Raw genomic sequence first — 18924 nt, forward strand, 5'->3', positions numbered from 1 at the left:
CATGAACACACACACAGACAGAGCCCCTTGGGAAAGGCTGGAATACTTACTGGTTCAAAGCATGTAAGGAAATCACTGTCTAATCATTAGCTCAACAAATTCCAAAATATGATAAAGTAAAAGAGAGACACATCATAGTTAAAAGTTGAAGGCCAGCCAGAACCGGTTTGGGTCAGTGGATAGAGCGTCGGCCTGCAGACTCAAGGGTTCCAGGTTTGATTCCGGTCAAGAGCATGTACCTTGGTTGCGGACACATCCCCAGTGGGGGGCGTGCAGGAGGCAACTGATTGATGTTTCTCTCTCATCGATGTTTCTAACTCTCTATCCCTCTCCCTTCCTCTCTGTGGAAAATCAATAAAACATATTAAAAAAATAAAATAAAAAATAAAAGTTGAAGGCCAAAGAATAAGTGATAATTCTGAATGCAGCAAGAAAGAAGTAACCTATAATATAGAAGGCATGTTAAATAAGATTACTGGATTTTTTTTTATGAGAAAGCACAGGAGTCAAAATACTAAAAGACTGTCAACCAAGAATTCAATATCCAGCAAAGCTATCCTTCAAAACTAAAGAGAAATTAAAACATTCCTATGAAAACAAAAAAAACTGAAAGAGTATGTTACTCTCAGACCTTCCCTACAACATATATTGAAGTTGGAAACTTCACAACTTCCTTCTCCTTAGTGGATAGAACAACTGGGAAGAAGCTGAGCAAGGAAATAGAAGACTTGAACAACACTACAAACTAAAAAAAAAAAAAACTAAAAAAAAACACTAACAAATATCTATAGAACATCTGTAGAGATGAAATTAGTAATAAAAAAAAAAAAACTTGCCACAAAACCAAAACAAACAAACAAAAAACACCCAGGCCCAAACAACATCACAAAACATTCAATGAAGAATTAACAAAAACCCTTTACAAATTCTTCCAAAAACAGAAATAAATGAAACACCAATTCAGTGTATGTGGTCATAATACCAAAACCAGAGAAAAACATCTCAAGAAAAGTAAGGACAAATATTTATTACTAGAGGCCGACTGCTGGCTGGGTACTCCCTCACTTCCCCAGCCACTGGCCGCCTGCCACCGCTGCTGGCCATGGCCTCCCTCCCTTCCTTCCCCCAGTCACCTGCCAGCGCCAGGACCTCCCTCCCTTCCCCTGGTCAGCCCGCCCCTTGGTCGAACTCCTAGAAGAACTCTGGTCGAGGGGACAATTTGCATACTACGCTTTTATTACTGCTACTAGAGGCCCGGTGCATGAAATTCATGCATGGGGGAGGGGGATCCCCTCAACCCAGCCTGCACCCTCTCCAATCCGGGACCCCTCGGGGGACGTCCGTTTGCCGGTTTTGGCAGTCGGACATACCTCTCACAATCTGGGACCACTGATTCCTAACTGCTCACCTGCCTGTCTGCCTGATTTCCCCTAACTGGCCCCCCTGCTGGCCTGTTAACCCCCAACTGCCCCCCTGCCAACCTGGTCACCCCTAAATGCCCCCCACCAGCCTGGTTGCCCCTAATGCCCCCTTGCAGGCCTGGTTGCCTTCAACTACCCCCCACCAGCCTGGTTGCCCCTAACTGCCCCCCCCCCCCGCTGGCCCGGTCACCTCTTACTGCCCCCCCTGCCAGACTGGTTGCCCCCAACTTCCCCCCCACCAGCCTGGTCACCCTCACTGCCCCCTTCTGTTGGCCTGGTCACCCCTAATTTCCCCCCATGTGGGCCATGGTCACCCCACACAGCCTGCTGCTTGGTTGTTTGGTCGCCCCTCAGTAACCCCCCTGCCAGCTTGGTTGGCCCATGCAGCCTGTTCAGTCATCCATTTGGTTGCAATGGTCATTTAGGCTTTTATATATATAGATATAGGATGTCTACAGAAAAATTCTCAACAAAATATTGACAAATTGAATCTAGCAAGTTATAAAATAACTAGGAATCCCTGTGGGATCGGGCCTAAACTGGCAGTTGGACATCCCTCTCACAATCCAGGACTGTTGGCTCCTAACTGCTCGCCTACCTGCCTGCCTGCCTGAACGCCCCTATCTGCTCACCTGCCTGTCTGATCGCCCCTAACCACTCTGCCTGCCTGCCTGATCGCCCCTAACCACCTCTGCCACGGCCCACATCACAGTGGCTTCATCCGGAAGGACATCTGGAATGACGTCTGGAAGGTCGTTCGGCTGTCCGGTCTAATTAGCATATTACACTTTTATTATTATAGATTACATACTATGACCAAGTAGGATTTATCTGAGAAACGCAAAGTTGGTATAAGTAAGTGTTATACACCAAATTAAGAGAATGAGGGGAAAAATAATTATCTCAATAGACACAAATTGCATTTGATAAAATCCAACAGCCAAGCTCCTGTGGCCAGCCAATCTCCCACGGTTCCTTTTCCCAGCTGGCTCCCCCATCGGGGCCAATCGGGGGGGATGGCGGGTGGCCAGCCGACCTCCCGTGGTCCCTCCGTCTGGCTGGCCAACCTCCTGCAGTCACTTTCCCTGGCCAGCCGTTCCCCCTGATCAGCTCCGATTTGCAGGCCAGGCCGAGGGACCCCACCCATGCACAAATTTGTGCACCGGGCCTCTAGTGTTTATATGTTGAAGGCACTGTGGAGTCTACTATTAAAAAACTCACTTAACATTGTTTAATTTGTTTATTCCTATACTCATTTGATCAGAGAATCTCTTTTATTTACACCTATTGACATCCAGGAATATAATTTTTGGAAAATGTTACTTAACTTTCCTGGTAGATAAACTAATCAGCCTGTGCTTGATCATTCCCAGGGACAGAGATTACTAACTCTAGGTAATTCGTTCCATTTTGGATGGTCTAACTAATAGCCTCTCTCTTTAAATTGAATTGGCATCTTTACTTTAAATGCCTAGATAGTTTTGCTATTTAGAGTTAGAAATCACATCTATTCATTCCTCTAAAGGACCTAGCAGTCCAGCTCTAAATGTAGTTCTCTGAAAATGCCACCCATTTCATAAATGTTTTTACACATGCTGTTTTTTCCATCTGAATCTCATCCTTCTCCTACATAAACCACTCCTCTACAAACTCTACAGTCATCCTTCACATTTCAATAGTAACTTCCCTTATACAGCACTACCTGAGACAAACACCATTGCTGCATGCGCCTTCAGTCTGTAGTCGTCACCGTATGAAGGCACATGGCATCACTGCCCTACACAAATACTGCATTCTAACTACCGACATGACTGTCCCTCTCAGCCTCAGCAGCCTGCCAGCAGAAAGCATATACTCCTCCTCTTTGCACGGGATGGAAGAGGCACACAAATCTCCTACCTCACCAATAACTGCAATGATTCCAACTGAGCCCACACACAGCACAGCTTCTTCTCATCCTCAGAACAATGCTCCAAGAAGCTGTGACCAATCTACAGCGTTCACCCCTCATGCAATACCCAAATTCATTCCAGCATGAGCATTAATCACAGAGTTCAACATACTGGTTTCTCAATGAGTATCTGTGAAATAGATGAATAAATCTTATCTGAAGCATAAGCAATGGTTCATGTTTTAGACTTCTAAATTTTCATAAGTTGGCCTTAAATTTACCTTCTTTTAAACCAAACATCAAAGATGAGAGAAGCAAAACCCTCATTATTAGCAATAATTAACCAATTAATTTATATGCATATATGCATAACCCATAACACAGACATTAGTGCAGTACGCCCTGTGGGGCGTGGGAGGATGTAGGGGGGCGCTAATGGGGTGAGGGGGAGGGGGACATCTGTAATACTTTCAACAATAAAGATACAGTGGGGCCTTGACTTACGAGTGTCCCGACTAATGTTTTTCGAGATATGAGCCGTCTCTCGGCCGATTTTTTGCTTTGAGTTGCGAGCTAAAATTTGGGTTACAAGCCAGCTTCAGATACCCCACCGCTAGTTGGCGCAGCGAACGTCACAGTGAACGCCACAACATCAGCCCAGTATTTCAATTCATTGTAACAGTGAAAATTGATTTGACATATGAGTAATTTGAGTTATGAGCTCCGTCATGAACGAATTAAACTCGTAAGTCAAGGCCCCACTGTACAATTTTTAAAAAACGACTATTTTCACACCAGATTCTTGTCTGATAATACCTATTCTCTGATGTCCATTCCTTATCAAAAGCCCAGATGTGAGAAAGAAAACAGTTAAAATAATGCCTGGAAGGATGTGTGCTGCATGAATTTTTCCAGATCTTCTAAATTTCATCCTTGCATCAAATTATACCAACAGAGGATCTTTAGTTGGACATCATCATTTCATGACCTTTTCTCACTTGGACTAGAGTTCTCTGTAGACTTAAGGAACTTATCATTACTTCTACTTTAGGAAACTGTCTGAGACCTGTCCACTATATCACAAGGTATTTTCATACAAAGCAACCTTTCAGGTCTTATAAAAGCCAGTCAAGAAGAAGATGGCTGCCGACGGGAAGGCAGACTGCAAGATAGTGTGTGAGTGAGAGAACGAAAGGAGAGGGTGTGGTCATATGGAGAGTGTAAATTTGTGGGTGAGCAACAGCTATACTCCAAGGGACCGTTGGGGACTGCTGAATTGGGCTCCCCTAACCAGGCAGCTTCCACTGCTGCTGAAATCTCTCCCAGAGCGGCCAGCTATGCCGCGCCATCTTGAAGGGGAGAGTGGCTGTTATTGGAAGCGTATACATGCAGGGACCCTGCAACCACGGCACCCAGGGACCAGCTACAAACCCAGGAATACCGATCTCAAGCAGCATGAATACATGGACGAGTCCTGCTCCTCCTCACGGAAAGGTCAGATTTCACCTACGGTAAGGTGAGGTCTGCAATCCAGGTTGGAGAGAGGAACGTGCGTAGGGGAAGTCTGCGCCCCACAAAGTCCACGGCCATTGGAGCCAGTGTGATCCACGAGTGTGGAAGGGGATCCGCAGGGCTGCTGGCAGAAGGGAACTCTAAAAATCAGCCCATAACGGGACTGGGCACAAAAAGGCAGCCTCGGATTTTACCAGTAACCCGGCTGCTTAGTGCCAGGGGGAAAAAAACGTGCAGAAGAGACGTTTGGAGAATTGCGCGCAGAGATGGACGGTAAAAGTTGCAAGCTCGTGCATTTACTCTGGCTCTTTTTTTTCTCTTTAAATCCTTGCTTTTGATTACTAAACCCAATACATAGGATCACCCAATTGGGGACACGCACAGAGACTGCAGGGGAAAATAGTTTTTGTGGAACCTGGGAATCAGAGCGGGGAGTAACAATCAAGTAACCAGCTCTGGGGCAGTCGAATCTCCCAAACCAGTATTAAGTGCGAAAGGGAAAACAAAACCTAAATACTGGCTAGAGAGGACTTATAGGCCTGGAGGTCAATCCAGAAATACTGCCACCCAGGGGCTGAATCACAAATTGACTCTTCTGTAAACACAAATAAAGGCAGTCTGGGAAACAAAGAAATACAGCCTGCTTTAAAATCAGGACTGTGGTTTACAACACAGAGGAGCAGTGTATCTCAGGGAACTTCAATACTGTCCTGACTACCTCACAGGGAAAAGGCGTGCCAAACAGAAGAGTAGAGGAAGTGAATGACCTTCACTACTGCACATTTTTATTTTTTCAACTTTTACTTAAGAAACTAATTTTTTTTCTTTTTTCCCTCACTTGATTTTACCTTTTTAATTATTATATTTTTATTTTAATTAATATTATTACTACTACTATTGTAACTTTTTTTTAAAGTGTCATCTTATTTTCTCTTTATTTTATTTTGGGATTAATGTTCTACATTCTATTATCATTTTTCCTTTAGCATCATTTTACTCTATCTCAACTTTACCTTTATGCCAACACTCCATCCCTCACTTTTCCCCTTTTGTTGTCCTGTTCTCTTACTCTATTCCTGTGTTAGGTTTTCCCTATTCCTTCTTTTTACCACCTGTTAAAAATTCATCCTACTAATAACTCTAATTTCCAATCCCCTACTCCATTCCATACACACCTCTCTCTTCGGCTTCTTCACTATCAAAATTTTTTCTCTCCTCCCTTTTTTTCGTTTTGTTTTTTTTTTCTGTTGTTATTTTTTGTTTTGTTTTGTTTTGTTTTTTTGTACTATTTTTTCATTTTATTCTGATTTGTTTTGCCTTGCTTTCACTCTGTCCTATTGTTCTTGTTGGCTTGATTGTTGATTAGATTGTTTTATTTGTTTTTTGCTTGTTTGTGAGATTGTTTCCTTATTTTTGATTTGTTTTTGTCTTTATTTTTTGCTTCTGTTTTTCCTCTTCTTGCTTGTTATTAGTTGTTGTTTGTAGTTTGCATTCACCTCTGGGTGTTTATTATTTGAATTTATTTGGATTAGTTGTTCTACTGGAGGTTTCTCCCCATATAAATAGTCCCCCTCCCTTCTTTTTTATTCTCTTTCTTCTCTCACTTACTTTTTGTCCTTTTCTCACTCTCATTTTTGAACTTACTTTCTTTTCTTATTTCCTAATTCTCTTTTCTCGGGTGGTCACCTTTATTTGGGGTCATTAGTATCATGAATACATTTGTGTTCAGTGCCTTGTGCATTGTGCAATGTTGTGTTGTATTTTATGCCTTAAAATCAAAGCAGGAGAGAGAGAGCTACATAACCAGACACCCGGAGAAGAGAGATCATGGGGAGACAAAGAAACAGCCCACAAATGAAAGAAAAGGAGGCATCACCAGAAAAGGAAGTAACCGAAAAGGAGTCAAGCAATATGTCAGAGAAATAATTGAGAAATGGTCATAAGGTGGCTGAAAAGAATGGAAGACAAATTCAACAATATGTATAAGAACCAAGAGGAAATGAAGAAGAACCAAGAAGAAATGAAAAATGACATCGCTGCTATAAAGAAATCAATAGAAAGCATCAACAGTAGACTAAAAGAAGCAGAGGACCGCATCAGTGAGCTAGAAGACAAGGTAGGAAAATATACCCAAGCAAAGCAGCATCTAGAAAAAAAAAATTAAAAAATTGGAGGAGAGCGTAAGGGAACTTTGGGACAACACAAAACAAAACAACATCCGCATAATAGGGGTGCCAGAAGGAGAGGAAACTGAGCAAGGAATAGAAAACTTGTTTGAAGAAGTTATGACAGAAAACATCCCTGATATAAGGAAGAAAAAACCCACAAAAATCCAAGAAGCTCACAGAGTCCCAAACAAAATGAACCCCAAAATACCGACACCAAAGCACATTATAATTAAATTGGCAAACACCAACAATAAAGTAAGAATCTTAAAAGCGGCCAGAGAGAGACAGAAAGGTACCTACAAAGGATTCTCTATCAGACTAAAGACTGATTTCTCAACAGAAACACATCAGGCAAGAAGCGAATGGAATGAAATATACAAAGTCATGTAAAGGAAGGGTCTGAATCCAAGAATACTGTACCCTGCAAGACTATTAATCAAAATTGAGGGGAAAATCAGGATCTTCACAGACAAAAAAAGGACAAAGGGAGTTTATTACCAGCAAACCAGCAATGCAAGAAATGCTAAAGGGTCTGCTGTAAAAAGAAGAAATAGAAAACAAAGAAGGAACACAGGTGTAAAGAATAAAAATGGTGACAAACAAGTACTTATCAATAATAACTTTAAATGTTAATGGATTAAATGCCCCAATCAAAAGACATAGGACAGCTGAGTGGATAAGAAAACATGACCCACATATCTGCCGTCTACAGGAAACCCACCTCAGAAAAAAGGACTCACATAAACTGACGGTGAAGGGATGGAAAAAGATTTTTCAGGTGAATGGAAATGAAAAAGAAAGCTGGGGTAGCAATACTTATATTGGACAAATTAGATCTCAAACTGAAGGACATAACAAGAGATAAGGAAGGGCACTTCATACTACTAAAGGGAGCAATCCAACAAGAAAATATAACTCTGGTAAACATATGTGCACCCAAATACGTAATAAAAACTTTGGGAGGATATCAAGGGAGGGATTGATAGCAATACAGTCATAATAGGGGACTTTAATACCCCATTATCACCATTGGACAAATCCTCTAAACAAAAAATCAGCAAAGAAACACCAATCCTAAATGATGCACTAGATCAGATGGAATTAATTGACATCTTCAGAACATTTCACCCCAAAGCCACAGAATATACGTTCTTCTCAAGTGCAAATGGGTCATTTTCAAAGATAGACCATATATCAGGGGTGGGCAAACTTTTTGACTTGAGGGCCACAATGGGTTCTTAAACTGGACCGGAGGGCCGGAACAAAAGCATGGATGGAGTGTTTGTGTGAACTAATATAAATTCAAAGTAAACATCATTACATAAAAGGGTACGGTCTTTTTTTTTTTTTTTTTTTTTTTTTTTAGTTTTATTCATTTCAAACAGGCCAGATCTGGCCCGTGGGCCGTAGTTTGCCCACAGCTGCCATATATTGTCAAAGTCTCTTCAAATTCAAGAAGATAGAAATCATATCAAGCACCATCTTCAGACCACAATGGCATAAAACTAGAAGTCAACTACAATAAAAACAATAAAAAAATCAAACACCTGGAGGTTAAATACCATGCTATTAAACAATGACTGGGTTACCAGAGAGATCAAAGAAGAAATAAAAAGCATCATGGCAACAAACGACATTGAAAACACAATGATCCAAAATCTATGGGACACAGTGAAAGCAATCTTGAGAGGGAAGTTCATAGCTCTACAGGCCTGCCTCAAGAAACAAGAAATAATGGTAATAAATTATCTAACCCTACAACTCAAAGAGTTAGAAAGAGAGCAACAAGGAAAGCCAGTGTAAGCAGAAAGAAGGAAATAATAAATATCAGAGTGGAGATAAACGACAGAGACAAAAAAAATGCAAAAGATCAACAAAACCAAGAGCTGGTTGTTTGAAAGGATAAACAAGATTGATGAACCTCTAGCCAGGCTCACCAAGAAGCAAAGAGAGAGGACTCAAATAAACAAAATCAGAAATGAAAGAGGTGAAATAACAACCGATCCCACAGAAACACAAACGATTATGAAAAAATACTATGAACAACTCTATTCCAACAAAATGGACAACCTAGATGAATGGACATATTCTTAGAAAAATGCAAGCTCCAAAAACTCAACCAAGAAGAGTCAAAAAACCTGAATAGGTTGATAACTAACGAAGAAATTGAAACAGCCATCAAAAATCTTCCAGCAAACAAAAGCCCTGGTCCAGACGGCTTTACAGGGGAGTTCAAATAAGATGGCATTCAAACAAGAACTAAAACCTATCCTCCTCAAACTATTCTAAAAAATTCAAGAGGAAGGCACACTTCCAAGCTCTTTCTATGAAGCCAGCATTACCCCAATCCCCAAACCAGATAAAGACACCACAAAAAGAGACCTACAGGCCAATATTCTTGATGAACAATAGATACTAAAATCCTCAACAAAATCCTAGCAAATCGGATTCAGCAATACATTAGAAAGATCATACACGATGACCAAGTGGGATTTATTCTGGGGATGCAAGGATGGTTCAACATCTGCAAATCAATAAACATAATACATCACATAAACAAACTGAGACAAAAACCACATAATCATATAAATTGATGCAGAAAAAGCATTTGAAAAATCCAACACCCTTTCTTGATAAAAACTCTCAGCAAAGTGGGAATAGAGGGGTCATACTTCAACATAATAAAAGCCATATATGACAAACCTACAGCCAACATCATACTCAATGGGCAAAAACTAAATCCATTTTATCTAAGAACAGAAACAAGACAAGGATGCCCACTTTCACCACTCTTACTTGATATAGTACTAGAAGTACTAGACATAGTGATCAGACAAGAAGAAAAAATAAAAGGCATCCAAATTGGAAAAGAAGAAGTAAAACTGTCCTTATTTGCAGACGACATGATATTATACATAGAAAACCCCAAAGACTCCATCAAAAAACTACTAGACCTAATAAATGAATTTGGCAATGTAGCAGGATACAAAATTAACACCCAGAAATCTATGGCCTTTTTTACGTCAATAATGAACTCACAGAAAGAGAAATGAAAAGAACAATCCCATTTACCATTGCACCAAAAAAATTAAGATACCTAGGAGTAAACTTAACCAAGGATGTAAAAGACCTGTACTCGGAAAATGACAGGACATTGAAAAAAGAGATAGAGGAAGACATAAACAAATGGAAGAACATACCATGTTCATGGATTGGTAGAAACAACATCATTAAAATGTCCATACTACCTAAAGCAATCTATATATTCAATGCAATACCTATTAAAGTACCAATGGCATATTTCAAAGATCTAGAACAAACTCTCCAAAAATTCATCTGGAATAAAAAAAGGCCCCAAATAGCCACAGCTATCCTGAGAAAGAAGAACAAAGTTTGAGGGATCACAATACCAGACATCAAACTATATTACCAAGCCACGATTCTCAAAACTGCCTGGTACTGGCACAAGAACAGACATATAGACCAATGGAACAAAATAGAGGACTCAAAAATTGACCCAAGCCATTATACTCAATTAATATTCGACAAAGGAGGCAAGAGCATACAATGGAGTCAAAACAGCCTCTTTAATAAATGGTGCTGGGAAACTTGGTCAGATACATGCAAAAAAATGAAACTAGATCACCAACTTACATCATACACAAAAACAAACTCAAAATGGCTAAAGGACTTGAATGTAAGATAGGAAACCATAAAAATCCTACAAGACTCCATAAGCAGCAAAATAGCAGTCATATGTTGTGGCAATATCTTTACAGACACATATCCTAGGGCAAGAGATAATATTGAGAAAATAAACAAATGGGATTACATCAAAATAAAAAGCTTCTGCACAGCAAAAGAAACTATCAACAAAACAACAAGAAAGCCCACTGCATGGGAGAACACATTTGCCAATGTTATGTCCAATAAGGGTTTAATCTCCAATATTTACAGGGAACTCATACAACTCAACAAAAGAAAAATAAACAATCCAATAAAAAAAATGGGCAAAGGACCTAAATAGAATCTTTTCAAAAGAGGACACTCAGAAAGCCAAGAGACACATGAAAACATGCTCAAAGTCACTAATCATCCGAGAGATGCAAATAAAAACAATAATTAGGTACCACCTCACACCTGTCAGAATGGCTATCATCAAAAAATCAACAAATGACAAGTGCTGGAGAGGATGTGGAGAAAAAGGAACACTCGTGCACTGCTGGTGGGAATGTAGACTAGTGCAGCCACTATGGAAGACAGTATGGCGTTTCCTCAAAAATTTAAAAATGCAACTGCCATTTGACCCAGTAATATAGCTTCTAGGAATAAATCCCAAGAAAACAGAAACACCAATCAGAAAGGATATATGCACCCCTATGTTCATAGCAGCAAAATCTGCAATAGCCAAGATTTGGAAACAGCCTAAATGCCCTTCAACAGATGAGTGGATTAGAAAACCATGGTATATCTACACAATGGAATACTATGCTGCTGTAAAAAAGAAGGAATTCTTACCATTTGCAGCAGCATGGATGGAACTGGAGAGCATTATGCTAAGTGAAATAAGCCAGGAAGTGAAAGAAAAACACCACATGATCTCACTCATTTATGGATAATAAAGAACATTATAACCTAATGAACTAAAAGATAGATACAGAGGCAGAGAAGCATGGAACAGACGGTCAAATTACAGTGGGAAGGCTGGGGAGTGTTGGCGGGGGGGGGGGGGGATGCATGCATATAAGCATAACCAACGGACACAAGAAACTGGGGCGGGGTGGTAAGGGCATGTGCCGGGGGGTAGGGGAGGCCGGGGGAAGGTCAATGGGGCAAAAAAGGAGACATTTGTACTACTACCTGTAATACTTTAAACAAGAAAATAAAATTTTAAAAAAATCAATACACTGTAAAAATAAATAAAATAAAATAAACCAATCAATTCAGGAGAAATGTGTCCTTTGTCTTATGTACCCTGGAACTCTTATAATAGATCATGTTTTGTTCTTTGCATTTGCCTCAAGGAATTAGAGCCAACTTTTTCTTACTTCAAGAACTATAGGAGGCCATGTGTTTCCCTGCCACTATTTCTTTATCCCAATTTTATTATTTGTATTATAAATTGGCTCAAAAATGTCTTCAAATCCAAATGGAACAAGATGAGAGAGTGTTGTATTTTATGCCTTAAAATATTGAGAGAAATGGTCATAAGATGGCTGAAAAAAATTTAACAACTACTACTGGGTGCTTAATATAAACCAGATACTGCTCCAGGCACTTTTAACCTGATTTTTGAACAGTGAGAAAAAGGTATTATAAAGTCTACAAATGATAAATGGAAGTGGAGAGGGGTTAAATAAATTACCTAAGCTCACAAAGCTAACATGTGCAGGGCCAGGCTTGAATGATTATAAAGACACATTATACACAAGGTCTGATCAAATTAAAGACTATGCTATGCTTCAAAAAGAAAAAGAATTCTAGCATTGTAAAGTACCTTCCTTTGTTTCTAACAGTACTTGAGAAATTTTTTAATTTCAATTTATATGCACAAAAGAAGACAAGTCACTTGGCACTAATTTTACATTAGTATTTAAAAAATAATAAACTTTAACAAAGTCAACATTTAATCATTCCCAAAGGAGAACTAGAAAAATCACAATAAAACTTAAATTCCAAATAGCAGACATAAATAAAATATTAATATTCATGATAAAGTTAATGAGCAAAGATTTGGGTCAAAAGAAAAAAATTAGACATATTATTCCAATTAGCACTACATATAACTTGAAATATTTTTTGCCGCACCAAAAAAAAGATCAGGCCAAAAAAAAGAAGAAAAAGGTTTTTGAGGGGAAGGAGGGGAGAATAAAGGGGAACTTATGACTCACAATTAATAAGAGGATAGAAAATTAGACTCACCTGCTCAAGTCACTTTTTCCATGGTGATGATAGCGGTCAGGATGACTGAGGGGGTAATGTTCCTGTCCACTCCACCTCTGGGGTGACCTTTTCCAAAATCCTTCCTGAGACTGCCGAACATTTCTGTCTGATCGATCAAAGCGATTCATATTGTCACACTCCACTAGGCAGATTCAAAAGCAAAACACTATAAACATGTACACATGCTACAAAAGTTAACTACTTAGAGCTTGATCATTAATTGCTGCTGAAAATATAAAATTCTAAAAAATACCAATCATTTATGTTAGCTAATCACAAAATCAAGATTTCCAGAAAAAAACAAAAAACTAGTTCTTTTGGTAGCAATTAAGTTTATATCATCCAAAACTAAAGTAAATTATAAAACTTTCCTATCACAGTCACTAAAAGTAATAATTAATGGTCCCACTGTTTCAAAACAGCAATTGATATTTGAAATCAGCATTATACGTCTTAAACACCAGTTTTAAGTGGTTTTCATCATTGTCACTAGTTGGTTCTGACTTCAGAATAAAATGACAAGAAAAAGTATTTAAGGCTAGTAGGGAATTCATTCCTTAAAATGAATGTCACAATATTCCTAATTTCAAAAAGCTCAAATTAACTCTTCATCACAAACAAATCCTATATTTGTAATTAAGCTCACAGTTTTAGAAAGACCCTTCAATCGCCTGCAGGAGAGGCTGTCCGAAATGTCTAAAATGCCACTGAAAACAAAGCCAGTCCTTTGCAGCAACAAACAGTACACTCCCTGATATCCAAGTGCCACAAAAACACGAAAAGAATCTCTTTGAAACACCAAGCTTCTCCTGCACTTACCGGAACACTGTTTCCTCACAGATCTGAGCACTGGCTGAGAGAGTTACTCTGTACAACGGAGACATTGTGTCGCCTGCTGCCTACTCAGACATAGTTGCACCCGGGCAGACAAGCAGGCCTTCCTTCCTGCTCAATCCCAGCCTCCCTGTGGGAAGCAAGCCCAGTTTACCCCGTGACTCCATCTTCCCTCCAGCTTACATAGCTACTGAGTTAGGACTGTTACTAAAAATACAACTCAACACTCAATCAAGCCAGGAACAGGACAGGATTCTCTAGTCTGAGAATTACTACATGAGAAAGTTCAAATCCGGCATGTTCAGAACTCCTTGTGATAAAAAACAAAACAAAACAAAAACAAACCCTAAAAAATAAATGTAATCCCCAATTTAAAAACAACAACTCACTACAGTATTTAAATGATTGTTTTCCCTTAACCTAAAACTTGACTTAGAAATATGGAGAGTATCCCATTATACTACACCAGATAAAAAACACTTTCCCATTCCAAAGGAAAAATGGTGTAATTCAATTCTCATATACATTGAACTCACTGTAACATGTCTTCTAAATGAGTAACATTTTATTTTTTTAAATATATTTTTATTGATTTCATAGAGGAAGGGAGAGAGAGAGATAGAAACATCAATGATGAGAGAGAGTCATTGATCGGCTACTTCCTGCACGCCCACACTGGGATCCAGCCCACAACCCAGGCATGTGCCCTGATGGGAATCGAACCATGACCTCCTGGTTCATAGGTCAATGCTCAATAATGGAGCCATGCTGGCCAGGCTAAGATTTTAAAAGACACTGAAATTTCGTTTAACTTCATTAGAGGAATAAATTTGGGGGGGGGGGGGGGACTATGTTTTATGGTATTTTAAAATACTTTTTTTATAATACATTTTTGTTGTTGTTGTTAATCCTTACCCAAGGATATTTTCCCATTGATTTTTAGGAAGAGTGGAAGAGGGAAAGACAGAGAGAAACATCGATATGAGAGAAACACATTGATTGGTTGTCTCCTGCATGGGCCCTGATCAGGGCACGGACCAGGGAGGAGCCTGCAACCAAGGTATGTGCCCTTGATCAGAATTGAACCTGGGACCCTTTGGTTCTCCGGCTGACACTCTATCCACTGAACCAAACCGGCTAGGGCTGATAAAACTTTTAAAGGCAGTTTACATTTAAAATAATTTCATCAATTTATTTTGTTCATTAGATTCCACATATGAGTGAGATCATGTGATACTTGTCTTTCTCTGACTGGCTTATTTCACTTAGCATAATACTCTCCAGGTCCCTCCATGCTGCCACAAAAGGTAAGATTCAGAGACGTTGAAGCATGCAACAGACTGACATATTTCAGAGGTAAGGGGGATGGGGGCAAGAAGAGATTAGCCAATGAACTTATATGCAACTATGCACAGCCCCTGGACAGACAATAGTGCTAGGAAGGCCGTGTCACTTTATTGCGATAAATTAAAATCTACTTTTAAGTTCAATTCTAGAAAACTAGGCTGTCAGATAAATAAAAGCATGGTGCTCTATATATCTGAGGGATGATCTATATCTACTTTTAAATGTTCTGAATTTGTATTTTTCTTAATCCAGGCAGGTAAAATTCACTCACTCCCCACACAAGAAATTGTTTGAATAAGAACCTGACATGTAAACATCAACAACACAGAATAACAAGTAGCAAACAAACCAGGCAAACAGGTCAGGAGACAGGGTTCAATACCGCGGGAAATTAAATGCAGAAATATATAGATGTGCTGCTTTTCAGTTTGCTCAAAGTGTTGATACTACACACAGCCTTCAAATTAAAGCACCTTTACTGAAATATGAACTCAAACATGGGCATAATGGCAACTAAATACTGGAAAGCAACATCTGTCATGACCACAAATGACAGCTGGTAGAAACGGAGACAGAGGTGAGTCCGCGCCAAGACTGTGTAGGAAGGTCCTGCTGACACTTCTAGCTGAGGCACCCATCAATCACATGTTTATTCACTTTACAATGTTATTAAGGAGATAATCTGAAATAACAATCAGTGGTGGTTTCTTAGAAAAGGTTAAAAATTCTCTAACAGAATTGAAGAAATAATATAGAAAGAAAATAAAATTACAAAATGGAGATAACCCAAAATCACTTCCCAGAGCCAAGAAGAAACAGGACAAAAAAGACTAAGGAAGGAAACAAATCCGTCTCAATGTGTCACAACAGAAAATGATGGGATAAACCTAAAGGAATCCTAGTTTGAAAAAGTTTTAACCCAGTATGCTGATCAAAACTATCTATACACAGCAGATTGGGCCCTAACTATGAGTGTAGGACTAGAGAAAAAAGGCCTTCTGAAGGTTTCCAGCTCCAAATGTAAAAGGCAGCAGCTTTAATATGTTGTTTTGTTTGTTTATTTTTACTATGAATAGGAGACAGAGAGATACTCCCAAGACTTTTACCCTCTGAAGAGGAAAAGAGGGTCTTGGTCTTGCACAGCTAACTGCAAGGGAAGGCATGTGGGGGTGCCAGTGTCTAACACTCATCATACCCATTTCTTCTGATTTTAATAAAGGAACACCAAAAGTTACCTAGATCACTTCTCCGGTAGCTTGTCCTAAGAAGGTAATGGAAAACACAGTTAGTATTTCCATCTGTGACTAACAATTGGCTATGAAGATGGTGGGAAGAAATTACACAACACGAAGCCTGAAAAATATGTTCTCAGTGGGAAGTTTTACAATCTGATCAGGAAAGCTTTTAACTGAAATCTGGCTTAAAATTAGAAAGGCTTCTGTAAAATAAAAATTCATGAACCTTGTTATTACTAAACACAATTAGTACTCAAACATAGAAATAAATTTCCAGAAAAAAATACAGTAATGACTGGAAAGTGGTCAAGGACAATACTATTATTCTCATATGACTATACCTCAATAAAAAGTTAACAAAAGTGTGGCCTTAGGAAAAATAACATGAAATAAGTGCAAGTGAATAGGCACCATAACTTGGTGGGGTGGGATTCAGAAAGAAATTAGACATCATTTTCAACACAGATAAGTTTAAAACCAGAGTGAGTAGAGAAAATAACACATGTAAGAAGGGATACATAACAGAAATTTCATAAGATTATTATACTATGAATGTGTCAAATTCTAGGCTTTAATCTATAGGCAATGAGGGATGATTAGAGGTTCTTGAGCAAGAAAATAATGCAATACAATTGTGTTTTTTATGTAAATGTGAATCCGGGGAGGGGGGAAGGGAGGGAGGAGCTACTAAGGGCTCCTAGTTGCTAACTGGGCTCAAATTATAAAAAGCAGAGCCTAGCAGCCATTTGTACACAGAGGCTTCTAATGCCAACTGCACTTTCACAGAGAAGCTATGCTGAAATACCTGCCTTCAGCTGTGTTTCTGTCATCTGAGCTGGCCCTCATAAAGGAGCTTCTGGAATCCCACTTCAACCAATAGGACTGAGACTTTCCCCATCCAATAAGAGCTGCACAGCTCCAGCCAATTAGAGCTGCTCTATTCTGACCAATCAGGACAGTGCCTTTTGGATCAATCAAATTTTGAGGATTTGGAGCCCTCATCTGCATGAGGACAAGCCAATCAGAGACCAAGGGTGGGGACTCCTGTCCATATAGACCAGCTTCCCTGTGGCTCCCCAGCACTTTCCCTTTTCACCTAAGACTGAAGCCTGTATCTCCCTGGTAGAGCTGAAACACCCAAAAATGTCCCCTCAGGGCATAGTTGTCTAGCCAGAGAGGGGCCTGGCCCAGGGCTGTTCTGTAGTTGTGGTGCAGCACAACCGAGCTGTTCCATAGCCATGCTGCTTCCACAGTACCATCTACACTAATAAAAGAGAAACATGGTAATTAGCGTACGACCGCTACCCTTCCCATTGGCTAATCAGCATATCCTTATGTAAATTAACTGTCAGCCAAGATGGCGGCCGGCAGCCAGGCAGCTGGAAGCAAACATGAGGCTTGCTTGCTTCAGTGAAGGAGGACTCCAACATTCCCCGCCTGACTTGCCCGCCTCTGAGCTCGCAGTTTGATACATTCTAACAAATATAGAAGCTAAACAAAACCCCAGAAAGAAGGCCGGGATCTCAGAGCTGGAGTTATACATTGTTTCAATTATAGAACCGAAACAAACCAGATACCTTCTTTCAGCAGCGGAAGCCTCAGAGCTAGAGCCAGAGATAAAGTTGGCCCAGAATAAAATAAAAAGATAAAAAAAAGGAGCGGTTGGGAGCTTCAGTCAATCTCCAGCCTGAAAGCAGCCCTCAGCCCCTCACTCAGACTGGCCAGGCATCCCAGTGGGGACCCCCACCCTGAAGGGTGTGTGACCAGCTGCAAACAGCCATCATCCCCTCTTCCAGACTGGCCAGGCACCCCAGTGGGGACCCCCACCCTGATCCAGGACACCCTTCAGGGCAAACCAGCCGACCCCCAGGCCTCTATCCTATATAGTAAAAGGGTAATATGCCTCCTGGCACCGGGATCAGCATGACAGGGGTCAGGGACCAAACCCCCTGATCGCCCTGCGGCTCTGTGTGTGACAGGGGGCGGCGCCCCAACCCCCCCCCGCCCCCCGACGGGCCCTGCTCTGTGTGTGACAGGGTAGAGCCATAACCTCCCCATCGGCCCTGCCCTGAGTGTGACAGTGGCGGTGCCCCAACCCCCTGATCGGCCCTGCCCTTGTGTGACAGGGTGCAGCGCCCCAACCCCCTGATCGGCCCTGCTCTGTGGGTGACAGGGGGCAGCGCCCCAACCCCCTGATTGGCCCTGCTCTGTGCATGACAGGGTACGGAGCCCCAACCCCCCTGATGGGCCCTGCTCTGTGCGTGACAGAGGGCAGCGCCCCAACCCCCTGATTGGCCCTGCTCTGTGCGTGACAGGGGGTGGCGCCGCAACCTCCCCATCGACCCTGCCTTGAGTGTGACAGGGGGCGGTTCCCCCACCCCCCAATCGGACCCAAGCTGAGCGTGACTGAGGGTGGCATTGCAACCTCCCAATCCGCCCTGCTCTGTGCATGACAGGGGGCGATGCCCCAACTCCCCAATCAGCCCTGCTCTGAGCCCGACCAGGGGCTGCACCTAGGGATTGGGCCTGCCCTCTGCCACCCAGGAGCAGGCCTAAGCCAGCAGGTCGTTATC

At 40.9% G+C, this 18924-nt stretch overlaps 1 protein-coding gene across 25 annotated transcripts in view; it reads right to left on the minus strand.

Moving 5' to 3' along the window:
* Positions 1-18924, minus strand: part of CCSER2 (coiled-coil serine rich protein 2) — a 190774-nt gene that overhangs the window by 76755 nt on the left and 95095 nt on the right. For 22 of the 25 annotated variants that reach the window (XR_002831999.1, XR_002831998.1, XR_002831996.1 and 19 more), the window contains one exon: positions 12915-13077. Coding sequence is in view for 19 of the 25 variants with exons in the window: in XM_023763736.1 (XP_023619504.1) it covers positions 12915-13077 (163 nt within the window). In the remaining 6 variants the exon portion in view is untranslated. Of the gene's footprint in view, positions 1-12914; positions 13078-13754; positions 13895-16351; positions 16378-18924 lie in introns of those variants that run through there. The other 3 variants (XM_006100128.3, XM_023763748.1, XM_023763732.1) reach the window with 3 other exon arrangements.

The sequence above is a fragment of the Myotis lucifugus genome, unplaced genomic scaffold (assembly GCF_000147115.1).
Source record: "Myotis lucifugus unplaced genomic scaffold, Myoluc2.0 scaffold_299, whole genome shotgun sequence".
NCBI lineage: Eukaryota > Metazoa > Chordata > Mammalia > Chiroptera > Vespertilionidae > Myotis > Myotis lucifugus.